The sequence below is a fragment of the Phalacrocorax aristotelis genome, chromosome 5 (genome assembly GCF_949628215.1).
Source record: "Phalacrocorax aristotelis chromosome 5, bGulAri2.1, whole genome shotgun sequence".
NCBI lineage: Eukaryota > Metazoa > Chordata > Aves > Suliformes > Phalacrocoracidae > Phalacrocorax > Phalacrocorax aristotelis.
The window spans coordinates 28018765-28030557 of record NC_134280.1 but is presented as its reverse complement, the minus strand read 5'-3'; the positions used below and the strand labels follow the sequence as shown (position 1 = coordinate 28030557).

At 41.0% G+C, this 11793-nt stretch overlaps 1 protein-coding gene across 9 annotated transcripts in view; it reads right to left on the bottom strand.

Annotated features, from left to right (window-relative positions):
- Positions 1–5013: 5013 nt before the first annotated feature.
- ITPRID2 (ITPR interacting domain containing 2) overlaps positions 5014–11793 on the bottom strand; it is a 41538-nt gene continuing 34758 nt past the window's right edge. For 5 of the 9 annotated variants that reach the window (XR_012660667.1, XM_075093650.1, XM_075093654.1 and 2 more), the window contains 2 exons: positions 6690–6805; positions 5014–6280 (listed from right to left, as the gene is read on the bottom strand). Coding sequence is in view for 7 of the 9 variants with exons in the window: in XM_075093650.1 (XP_074949751.1) it covers positions 6695–6805 (111 nt within the window). In the remaining 2 variants the exon portion in view is untranslated. Of the gene's footprint in view, positions 6281–6680; positions 6806–11793 lie in introns of all 9 variants that reach the window. The other 4 variants (XR_012660668.1, XM_075093651.1, XM_075093649.1 and 1 more) reach the window with 1 other exon arrangement.

Here is an 11793-nt window from a genome sequence, read left to right as displayed (position 1 = left end):
CTGCTTATTTGGAGCTGGTGCCCAGCAATCTTCACATGGATTATAACAATAGAAGTATTTTTAAAATAGTATAAGAGGCATATTTCAGAGACCACTCAGGTATAGCATTTCAAGATTACTACATCGGCTCACTCTTACACCTAATTTGCAGCACTAGCACTAGATGTCTCTGGGCAAAGTGTGCTTGCATTTTCTATAGACTGCATCATAGTCTGGGGAAGAGCTGAAATGCATTTAAGTACTGCCAAATCCTTTTAGCTCATCTTCTGTTTTTAGTGTACTCCCCACAATGTTTCAAATTCCTTCATGATTCAGCTAAAACTATCATGGAGGAAAAAGTAACAATAACTATATACGATCTTTCCTTCCTATGTCATTCACTAGGTTCTGGTATGAAGCACTGCCTTTTGATATATTCTACTGTAGTGATGAGCTATCAGAGTACTCATGGCACAGTTCCTGCTTCAGATATTTTCCCCGTTGTGTAAGGGAAGGTTTATATATCTTTTTTTTTTTTTTTTCCCAGCCACAGACAGGCTGCTGGGAAGTGAAATCAAGGGTCTCTGTCCTGTACTCTACACCATTTCTGTTGTGGCTGTGATCTGCCTCAGCTTCTCTGCTGTGGTCAGGGACTACTGCAGCATCAGTCTGGCGAGGAGAGGAGGGAGAGCTGGATCTGCTTGTGAAGCCAACCTACTTAAGGATTTGGCTCCTAATTTCACCAGTGCAAATGCAGGGAAGCATTCAGTTACAGTCCTCTGATCCACAAGGCTGCTTTCACAGAGCAAAGACTCAGCTTGGAAGAGGCACTCCCTCCACCATGTCTCTTAGGGCATAACTTTAATCCCCACTGTAGCCACTGATATGCAAGAACCTTTGCAAAAAGATGTGTCGATCCGTGCTTTCCTCGAGCTCTCCAGCTGAGACCTCTCCTCACGTCAGCATCTCCTCAGTGCAGTGCTGGGCAGCCCCAGTGTCATCAGGGGAAGAAATGCTGCAGAACACATTGCTTCCACCAGCTGCTCACCAACTTTCTGCTACACCCAAAGGGGACTTCAGTGTGCCCCTTACTTTTCTGACAAAGTGACAGTTTTTTCACTGCCTTCATCCATACAGAGGCATCAGTTTTGCAGCTCTTGGTGCAGGTCATGGGCAGAAAGAAAGCATGAATTCTGGACACAGTCTTTGCTGTGCACACCATACTCGTTCAGGGACAGGTTTTCCCCTTGGGGCTCTACACTGGCCATTGCTCATAGGTGCTAAAATAACATGCAAGCCTTCCAAGAATAAACAACAATATATTCAAAATGATCCTGAAAGTTTCCTTTCAAAATAGTACAGGACATTGCCCTTCAAAATCACTTCCCCTCTCTTCATGATACTTGTGGAAAAAAAAAATCTAAACCAAAAGCTGAACACACTAAACAGAAATATTTTTGTAGATTTTTCTTAAAAAACAGACTCTAAAACTCCCTAACATGTTGTAGAAAATAACTGATAGAAAACAGGACTACTTTAGAAAATAAAAAAATTAGAAACTCTACATTATTATACAAAGACTCACAAATTTAGAAATACCTGTGAAAACAGGTATCCGTACGAAAGATTTCACGGCAAGCAGAACAGTCACTCACTCACTGAGGCAACTCTTGCTTTTCATCCAGCTGCCTTCTCATTGCTACCATTTAATTACTTAACTGTTGTCCAGGCTTTCCCCTTTTAACCTGTCAAAAAATAAAAGACGTTTCTGTATACAATACCATCACTCAGCAAGCATCTATGCAGAATTGCCTGATGTACAAGCTATTTGGCTTTATTGAGTAATTTTGTGTCTTTTTAAAAAAAAATTGTCTTGTCTTTTGTTGTTACAACTTTTATTATAACAATATTATGCATTTTTATTCTATGGCATGAATATGAAGGTTTACCATCACATCTAAAGCTACATATGAAATATCAAAGTAAATTTGCATTATGCCAAGTTAATAATATGTTTCTTGTTTTCCCTGAAAATCAAGTAATGTATTATTTTGACATTGTCATGTTAACTCAGAAGAAAGTGTTGCATTGGGCTGAAGCCACCTAACCAGTAGTTATTCTATTTTATGACATCATCCAAGTTTCAGAGTTTTGGGTTTGTTGCCTGTTGAAAAAAACCCTCCAAAAGAGAATTTTTTCCAGTAGTTTAGGCATGATTTTGTTTTACACTGCTAGCCATGGCTTGAATTACTCCAATTTCTTCCCTCTCCCTAATCAGTATCTTCCTGTGGCCAGTTTCATTGAAACAGATTCATCTGTGGTATAACTGAATTAAAACATTCTGACCTATGCTGTATTTCAAGTATAAGCCATTTGCTCAGAAATACGCAAAATCCAAAGGCAGTACAAACACTGCTCCTCAGGACTCAGTAGAATAATACTGATGAGCCGGTTAGACTGCACCAGCAAGGCTTTAAATTTTCACCTTAAAAGAGACAGGTTGTAGCAAGGCGGGGGTTGGTCTCTTCTCCCTAGTAACAAGCGATAGGATAAGAGGAAATGGCCTCAAGCTGCGCCAGGGGAAGTTTAGGTTGGATATTAGGAAAAACGTCTTCACCGAAAGGGTTGTCAGGCTTTGGAACAGGCTGCCCAGGGAGGTGGTGGAGTCTCCATCCCTGGAGGCATTTAAAAGAAGGGTAGATATGGTGCTTGAAGATATGGTTTAGCGGTGGACTTGGCAGTGATAGGTTAGCGGTTGGACTCTATGATCTTAAGGGCCTTTTCCAACCTTAATGATTCTATGATTCTATTGTATGATCAGAGCAAACCAGCCCTTACGAAATGCACATCTTGAAGCATCTTGGGCATCACTTGACTTCTAAAAGCTGGCTGCCAAGAGCTTGCATACCACTCAGTTTGAGAAAGCAGAAGATGCAGGGCAGCCTTCCCTTTATGAAAGTCATGGTCAGCAAAAGGGTCTAAAAGAGCTTCAAGAGCCTGTTGGTTCTTTCAGTAGGGGTAGGGCCACTTTGAGTCCTCTCTCCAAACAGCATTGCAGAAACTACCAGCAGCAGGAGCCTCTCCTCCTGCGTACTCACCCCTCGCCATGTAGCTGGGTTTGTGGCCATCCTTGGCCCTTTCCCTTTCAGGGCTCACACACAAGGTGCTGTGGGCGAGCAGCAGCAGCACCAAGCCCAAGTGATGCAGGGAGCTACTCCCGCCTTGCCAGCTATTGCCTCTACTTGCTGAATGCTGCTGTCTCCATATCTGTAGCTTTCCCTTGCAACAATGGGTGTTAGAAACATGATTTTACTATTAAAAATAATATCATTAAAAAAAACCCTCTCCAAATACTAGGCCCCCGAACCTCTGCCATAGGCATGTATTGCTCTGCTGCAGGCTAAAGACAAATCTACTTTGCCACCAGTAGGGATGTAGCTGTCCTGTATCCACAGAAAACAGCTAGCTCTTAGGGTTTCCAAAATGCAGCCCTTGGCTTTACATTCCTACAGCCAACTGGCAGCCACAAAGATGACTATCACAGTCAAGTTTAGAAAAGGATCCAGAATATCTCTGGCATTACTGCTGGCTTTATTCACAGCAAATTTGATTGACCAATATTTATCAGCCACTGATAAAGCTGTTATAATCTGCATAGAATTTGTATCAAATTACAGTCCGGCAGAAAAAAAGACAACATTAATTTGTAAAGAAAGTAGCAATTTCAATCATTAAACAAAAGAAAAATCGTCCATGCTCAGAAAATCATTACAGCTGAATTGACATTACTAAAGGGCAAGCCACCCAGGTTAGGCATGTGTCCAATAATAATGATGTGTGTTCCTAAGGCAGAATTGTCAATAGAGGTTGAGACCAGTTCAACTTAACTTAGCCGACAGCAGTGTACTACAATTTAATTTTTTTTAAAACGGGAGTTTATAGGCTTTCCTGTATCTAGAGAAATGTCACTCAGAAAATATTAGCTGGAAGCATCTGTAAGAACAGCAAAAATCTGTTTTCATGATAATGAAAAAATAGGTGTTTTTATATTCGTTTCAGTACAGTTTGTAGAAATTTCATTTTGAAATGTCTTTATTTTAAATTCTGCCAGAACCCCACAAATCTGCATTCCATCAGCTGGATGAAAAATTGGCACTGTTTTTAATTTCTTAGGATATACTAAACATTGGACTCTGCATTGCTCAGGTCAAAGATTCTTATAAGCTACGAGCTGCAGCACCCCAGACACTCTGGGACGTTACTACCTACAAGTGACTGCCTCACTGGAGTGGCAAGGAGCCAGGCTGCCACACCCACAAAGGATGCTGCTGGCAGCCGCCGCTTGATGGCCACTGGCTCTGGAATGACTTTCCTCCATCACTCGTGAGAGCCACAGTTGCCACCTTTCTTGGAACACCACTTTGAGTAGTACACGGGCACAGGACCTATGTTAATGGTCAAGTGTGCTAATTAATCTGGCTGGGGGACAAGGGGAACATCTGCTGCTGCAATTATTTGAGTACGTTTTGGGTTTGCGTGTTTGTGAGGGAAGGCTGCAGTCACTTGGGTCTGGCTGGTTACTCTCCAGTGGCATTCTTGAATAGAACTGCCTACTCCTGCAAGCTGCAAAGGAAAACAGAAATCTACTGCAGCTCACCACCTCATATGGATTGCCATGCGTAAGTGCTGTTGGAGTTTATAATTCAACTTTTAAAAATGTAGGATGAGGTTTTCAAGAAAGCTCTGGCTCTACTCACAGGGACAAACTCTGAGAAGAGGTCAAGACCAACCAAATTCTTGGAGCTGCAACAGGAGCCAGCAACTTTAAGAGTTTGGTTATAAGTGCCAACACTTCTCTCAAATTCATATTTCACATTTCCTAAGCAGATAGGGTCCCCTGAATATCTGAAAGCTTTTGGGAACCCAAGCTCCGAGCTTTCCTGCTGTTCTCCATTCTGTGTACTATTTGATCAAATCTACGTTACTTACTTTGCTTAAGAGTAAGCCATGCACAATGAAAAACACTGACACAGATTATAGGCAAAATAAATATTTTATTGGTTTAATATACACCTTTTTTAAAGAAATCAGCCCTTGTGTGTCTTCCTAACACAATTTAAAATCTTATAAACTTTTTCATATAATATTGTTATATTCAAAACTATTTTTGATTAAAGACCTTGCCATAGTGTAAGGAGTTTTAGTAGGTGGAAATGGCAAAGGAGTAAAGAGATTCCAAGCACAGCAAAATGGGATATTACATATCCACTAAATGTCTATTTGACCACATAAAACCTCCCATGACTTCCAATTTTCTCCATTGGAACAAACGCATGTTCATCAGGCTAACTGAAAATATACTCAGTGAGGGATGGGGAAGGAAAAGAGACTTTTTTCCCATTTTCCCCATAATACAAGCAAGGTCATTCACCCATTCCAAGTTGCACATGCTAACTGCTTTCAGAAGATCAGTACTATTATTGCATTTTGGTTAATATGAAGCAGAAGAGAACTTCTTTTGTTACGACTGAGGGCAGTCAACACAAAGACAAAAACCAGTGCTTAAAATAAGGCACTTCTCTATAAAGGGATGGGCAAACAGTAAGGAAGCAAATTAAAATAGTTAAAAGTTGTCTTCTACACAAAGATAAGGCTTTCAGTGTCAGAACTTTAAGTAGTTTTAAGTAACCTCATGTCATTCTACCACTCTGCTAATAGTAACCGCCCCAAGAATTAACATCAATTTTTACATCAGGATTCTTTCCTTCTTTTGAAGTGGCACTAAGTAACAGCAGTGGAAACCATTATTGGTTGTTTCAAGCTCTTAAAGTGTATCAGTTATTGCACAATAAATACCTCATAGAGGTCAGTGTTTTGGGGGGGGGGTTGTTTTTTTTTGTTTGGGTTTTTTTTGTTGTTTTTTTTTTTAAAAAAAAAAGCTAGGCTGAATGTATGTGTGTTGTTTATAAATTGGTTATGTCTGGAAATCTTCAAGTTTTGTGATGCATCGTTAAACAAAGAAATTAGCTACATAAAATGTACAACAGGGACATAGAAATAAATACAAAACCTTTCAGAGAGCCACAGTTTCACTGATGCTTTAAGGAAAGTAATGAACTAGATAAAGTGTCTAAGTCTTTATAGATGAACTCAAGGAAAGGTACACATCATAGAACCAAGAGTCGAATACAGTAGCCTTTCGCAGCAGCTTTAACATCTCCTGAAGCAAAAATAACTTGACACTTTCACCAGTGTGCGCCACTCGAAGCAGAATCCCACAGCATTTCGGACTACATCCAACCTTACAGAAAACAAAAAGCAAGGCGAATATCTCAGTTAGATTTTCAGAAGTCTGCTTCTTATGCTTAAGTATGTATTTTGATAATATTAATATCTAAGGCAGGCAAAATACAGAAATCCTCTCCAACGATGCATTCACATGCAAAGTCATCACGGAGCACACCAAAACCAAAAATCAAGGACCACTGCATAAAAGCTGACAACAGAATGGGCCAAACTATGAAACAGCTGATTTTCCAAAGCTACCCAGGATTATCAGTATCCTCTGCATTTGATTAACTTCCATTTTGATCACTTAAGTTTCAAGGGGAAAATGCAAGCAAAGCAAAGTTCATGTTGACAATGATATTTCATACGACAGCAAAAATAAGATATGGTTGTGGCAGCTTGCCAAAGTTTACCTGTAGTACCTGTTTCATGGCTGTGTATCTTGTTTTGCAGTTGCAGATCTGCTTTGGGGTGATACAGCTGCTAACAATCCACTTACTATTTCTCGTCTGATTTCACCAACAATAGATTCCTTGATCTGAAAGGGATTAGCCGAAGTTTTAAGGTCAGTAAGTTATATAACCAACAGATTAAACTAAATGATATTGCAGATATGTTTGACATTATTGATATATAAAAATGTACCATACCAAAAAGTCAACTTCCAAAAAAACGAAAATGGAAAAATATAAGAGGGTTTCTCTTGGAAAAATAACAGTAAGTAATTTTAAAGTTCTCACAAATTGTATAAATGCAAACCAAAGTAGTTTTATTTTTCCAGATGGTAAACATATCTGTGTTTTACACTTAGAATTACTGGGTTTATGTTAAGAAAAAATACATTTCAACTATGCTAAAGTTCTGAAAATGGCATTTCAGGATATACACATCAAAAGCACCCCAAATGCACCGCTTTTTGACATTAGTTGTTATCTCTTGAAAAGGAAGGCAGGACCAATCTGCCTCACAAATGGATTACGCAGCAGGAATGGTCCAAGTCTATGAACATGAGCTGCTGTTTTCTTACAAATCAAAAAGAGATGAATCCTAATTACACACTTTCAACAGCAAAGACAGAGAGAACTTCAACTGTTGCTCACATCATCAGTTGGCCCCTGGGATATATCTATGCCAGCAAAAACTATTTGTCACAGGATTGTGACAAAGCATTTACTCATTATGTTTTACATAAAACAAACCCAGGAGTTACAACTAGCTGGCACCTGAGTGTGGCTAAGGCTAGAACAAATAAAGAACAGAGCACTGACAGCTACAGTAAAGGAGAAAAGGAGGCAAAACCCAGTTCTACAACAGCATATCATGCCGGAAAGGAGCAGGGCATGAGAAAGAAAAATAATACAGGCTGCTCGCAAGTATGAGAAATCTTTGGCACCAACTCATTTTTCGGATGGTCTTCACTTGGAGAAGCACTAACAAGTCAGGTGCGGTTCTAAGGATGAGGAGGATGATGACAGTAAGAGAGTGCAGGGGGGTAAGAGCCAGAGCCCAGCCGCCAGTGTCACTCACAGAAGAACTCATTAGCCCAGTTAAGCAATACAGTGTTCCTTTTCTTATGCAAAGGGCAAATAATTTCCTGACATGAATAACTGATCTCAGACTAAAGAAAATACTGTTCATAGTGACATTTCAAAGTAGCTTTCAAGCACCTGAGTAGCGGTAATTAATGTGAGACTTGATGCCAGAAAGAAAGACCAAATTTCTAATCCCAGTTTTGCCACTAACAAATCCCTTCATGTTCTGATGCCCCACCAATACCACAGGAATAATGTTTACTCAAACCCGGCCATCCCAGCAGCCTTGCCATGTTTGTGTAGCCCTCTCATCATCTCAATGATCATCCTGCAATTATTCTTTTAAGTCTCCCCTTTTCCTGGTGCGTCAAAAGGATTAAGCAACAACATCAGAAGGGTGGCAGCAGCATTAGCAACAGGTTATTTATCCCTCTTTCTCACTGGCAAGCAATCCAATCCCTAAACCGTTAGTGGCAAAGTTCCTTGTTTCATGACTACTTTGCATCAAGCAGAAATTTGGAGACTATCATATTATTGGGAAACAGGTTTTCAGCTGGGTTGTCTCCTGATTAACTGACAAAAGAAAAGCCAGTGTGTAACAGGACCTGGCTTACTGACGGCTGCAAGTCCTAAGGATGTTTATGCCGATGCACACACAGACATACAAAGCTTTAGGACCCGTGCCAAGGTGGATCACTTGGTCAATGCAGTAAGGGCTTTGGGATTGAGAAACGTGGGCACGGGGAAACAGCACCCTGGCTGTCTGGCAGGCCACTGTTGTAAGAGACCCCTGCGCTGCTCTCTCCACTTTCCTTCTTCAGTATTCCACAGCGTGGGTCTGCCAGTACACTACAAAACAGTCATTCTTGCCCTTCTCTCACCAGATAGACAAAAATAAAACCTCACTTCCCAAATAAAACTGATAAAAGCTTCCGAAATTAGCAAGTAAATGGTTTAGTATGACAGACAGTCTTGTGGTGAGGCAGAGACTGGAAGGGAAGCGGCTCCTGTTCTATTCTCAGCTCTTCCAAAAACTTCTAGCTTGACCCTGGTGGATCACTTGGGCCCTCTGCCTCTCACCTTCCTACCCAGATGGCAAGGCCACCCTCCACTACTTGTTTTCACTGCCACTGCTTCCTCCCTCCTTTCCAGACTCATCAAGGTCATTCCTGCACAGCGAGCACAGCATCAATTCCCACAGTGACTCAGTCCCATGCGTGTGTCAGGACAGTCATTAATGTTTCCCTTTTTCATTACAAACTATTTTGGGCAAGGGGCACCTTCCATTTACTCTGCAGAGGACACAGCCTGCTGCCAAGCCTCTGTACAAAAGACAGATGCAGTCAATGAATGCTCCACTGGTATTTTTAGCAGCTGAATGAGAAACTGATCATTTGAAAGAGAACCCACTCATTTATGGTACATATGCTACATTGATACAACAGTAATATACAGTACTGCATTAATAACAGTACCACATTCATAGTTTTACTACCATAAACCAGTGATCTTTCTCCCTATGAAAGAATTACCGTTATTGTAATATTATGTTGCTGCTAAATAATGAACTGATTGAGAGTGAAATGTGCCACAGTGGCAATTCAGGAGATGGGTGTTCTTCACCTACAGATGGAAAATGGGCATGAGGCTTACACAGTCCTCAAATTCCTGATCTGGAAAATCATATATTTCTTTAAAGTATAACTTCATTAAATGTAATTTACAATGGAGAACTGTTAGCGAAAACAAAACCTGCATTGCTCTTCAGCAGAAAGCTTTTTAAACTATCACATCTTTCAGATGGCAGGAGAGCAGAATGAGGGGCCTGGTGGCACTCCTAGCGACAGTGTGACCTATGAGTCAAGCAGTAAGTGCTTCATGTGATACTCCAGTGGAGGTCAGGCTGTATTTTCATCAAAACAAGAGGGCCACTGTTTGGCATTTTAACATTTCACATTGTTGAATGCTTTTCCGTGGGAGTTAGTCCATTAACACTAAAAGTTAACACCATGGGTTTTTTTTAATGCCAGCAAATAGCTACAGGTCAAAGCTCACATGCATTACAACCCACCCAGGCATATTCTGAAACACTGCATGATTTTTCTTTCCCCAACACAAGGTCATGCAGCTACAGCAAATGGGAGGAATAAGCAAGGCTTTAACATTCGTGAGTGCATACATCAAGAATGCATCCTACCAGTTATCCTTCTTTTGACAACGAAACTGGAATTCCTTTGCTAACAACAGGGCTACTTAAGGAAGACACATTGGAATTTATGCTCTGTTTTAGCTCTTATGAAATATTTTCCTGACCGGTATTTTATAGCGTATTCTGGCTCTGCAAAAACTACCAGGTGCTTCAACTTAATGCATCTTCATTCTGACCTGCGAAAGTTCTCATGCTGAGAATCAGAGCCAATCTGAAACAGGCTGCCAAGGAAGTTAAACTGAGGGACAATCTCTCTGTGTCCTCAAACATTTACAGAGTGAGTCAAGCTCAGTTATTTGCTGACTACTCATCTTTGAATAGTAGCCTCTCAGTTCAGTGCAGATTCTTTCAGCATTACAATGATGTCTTCAGTGCCACAAACCCAAAGAATAATCTCTGTGCAAAGGGTACACATCTTTATTTGCTATCAGTTAATGAAGTTAAAGAGGAACTTTCACACAGGCTAATCTCAGAGAAAATATTGACTGAAATAGCGCTGTACTTTGACTCCAGCTCCCCTTATTGTAATTCAAATGTACTGTAAAAACAGCAGAGACAGTTTTCTCCTTCCTCTCTGTTTCTCCTTTAGCACACCACCCCACCCCACCCCCCCAGCCCCTGCCATGACACCACTCCAGACATGCAGGTTTTTACAGAAGGGCTGGACACAAATGCCATATCCTGGCTTCACTTCAGAATCAGCAGCAAAGTGCAAGGCATGATAAATATCTCATGTGTTAGTCTTCTCTGAGCATTAGGTAATAAAACCCCTTTAAAATGGCATGAAAGGGAAAAAAATGGACCAGAAGGAGTGAGATTTTGGGATGTCTGGGAGTATTTTATGACATCTCCAAAACAAGGCCTTTCCCAAGACTCCTTCCAACTTTACTCTAGCTACTTTAGAGAAGATGGCAGGGTGGGAAAGATTTAAAAACTGAATGCTTGCCCCACTGCTTCATTCATTCCTTTGCTTTCAAAGTAAAGGTGTAAAGTTGTAGCATCACAAGCTCCACTGTAAAGATCAGTGATAGCCAGAAAGTCTTCACCTCCTAATCCTGAGCACAGTAATGACAAGGTCATTGGTCTAGTAGCACCTCACCATGAGCTGACTGCAGTACCCTTCCTTCCACAGGATAATGCCACTTTCCAACTCATCCCACTGACTCTAATGGGGCAACTGATGAGGTAAAGCACTATTCAGCATCATGAGGCTACTTATTGAAAGCTGGTCTCCATTTCACCTCACTGCCAAACTTCATCCTCTTTTAAAACCAGCAGTTCACTGACAGTTAATGCTTATGGCTATGCGTTATTCTTTGCACTCTCAGCTCTGGTTATTTTTGGAGTTACCCAAAGGTAAACAAAGAAAATATCTTCATATGCTTCCAGCCATCATCTCCTATAATACTCCTCAGTAATGCTCTACTGCTTCACAGATCTCACTGTGCAAGTGTAAAGTGCCTATGCGTAACAATGCCCACAGTGAGTCAGCCAAGAAAACATCTCCACTTTGCAGAGACAGGCACAAAGTCTTGTGGTCAGACGATGAGTAAAGGATACCTTATGGTCCAGTACACTCTGCCTCTTTCTGCAGTGAGAGAAGAGTGGTAAAGGTGTGGCAAAAGATTCCTCTGGGATGACAGCTCCCATTTTATCATGAGATGAGCTGGTTCTAGTTATTCACAGCCACAAAGCAAGCAGACCTGGATGGTACTGCAGTGTTACAGCCTGGTCTGTTGTACATTCCTGAGCCTGACACCTCTCCTGGCCTTTTGAGTGGTTTAT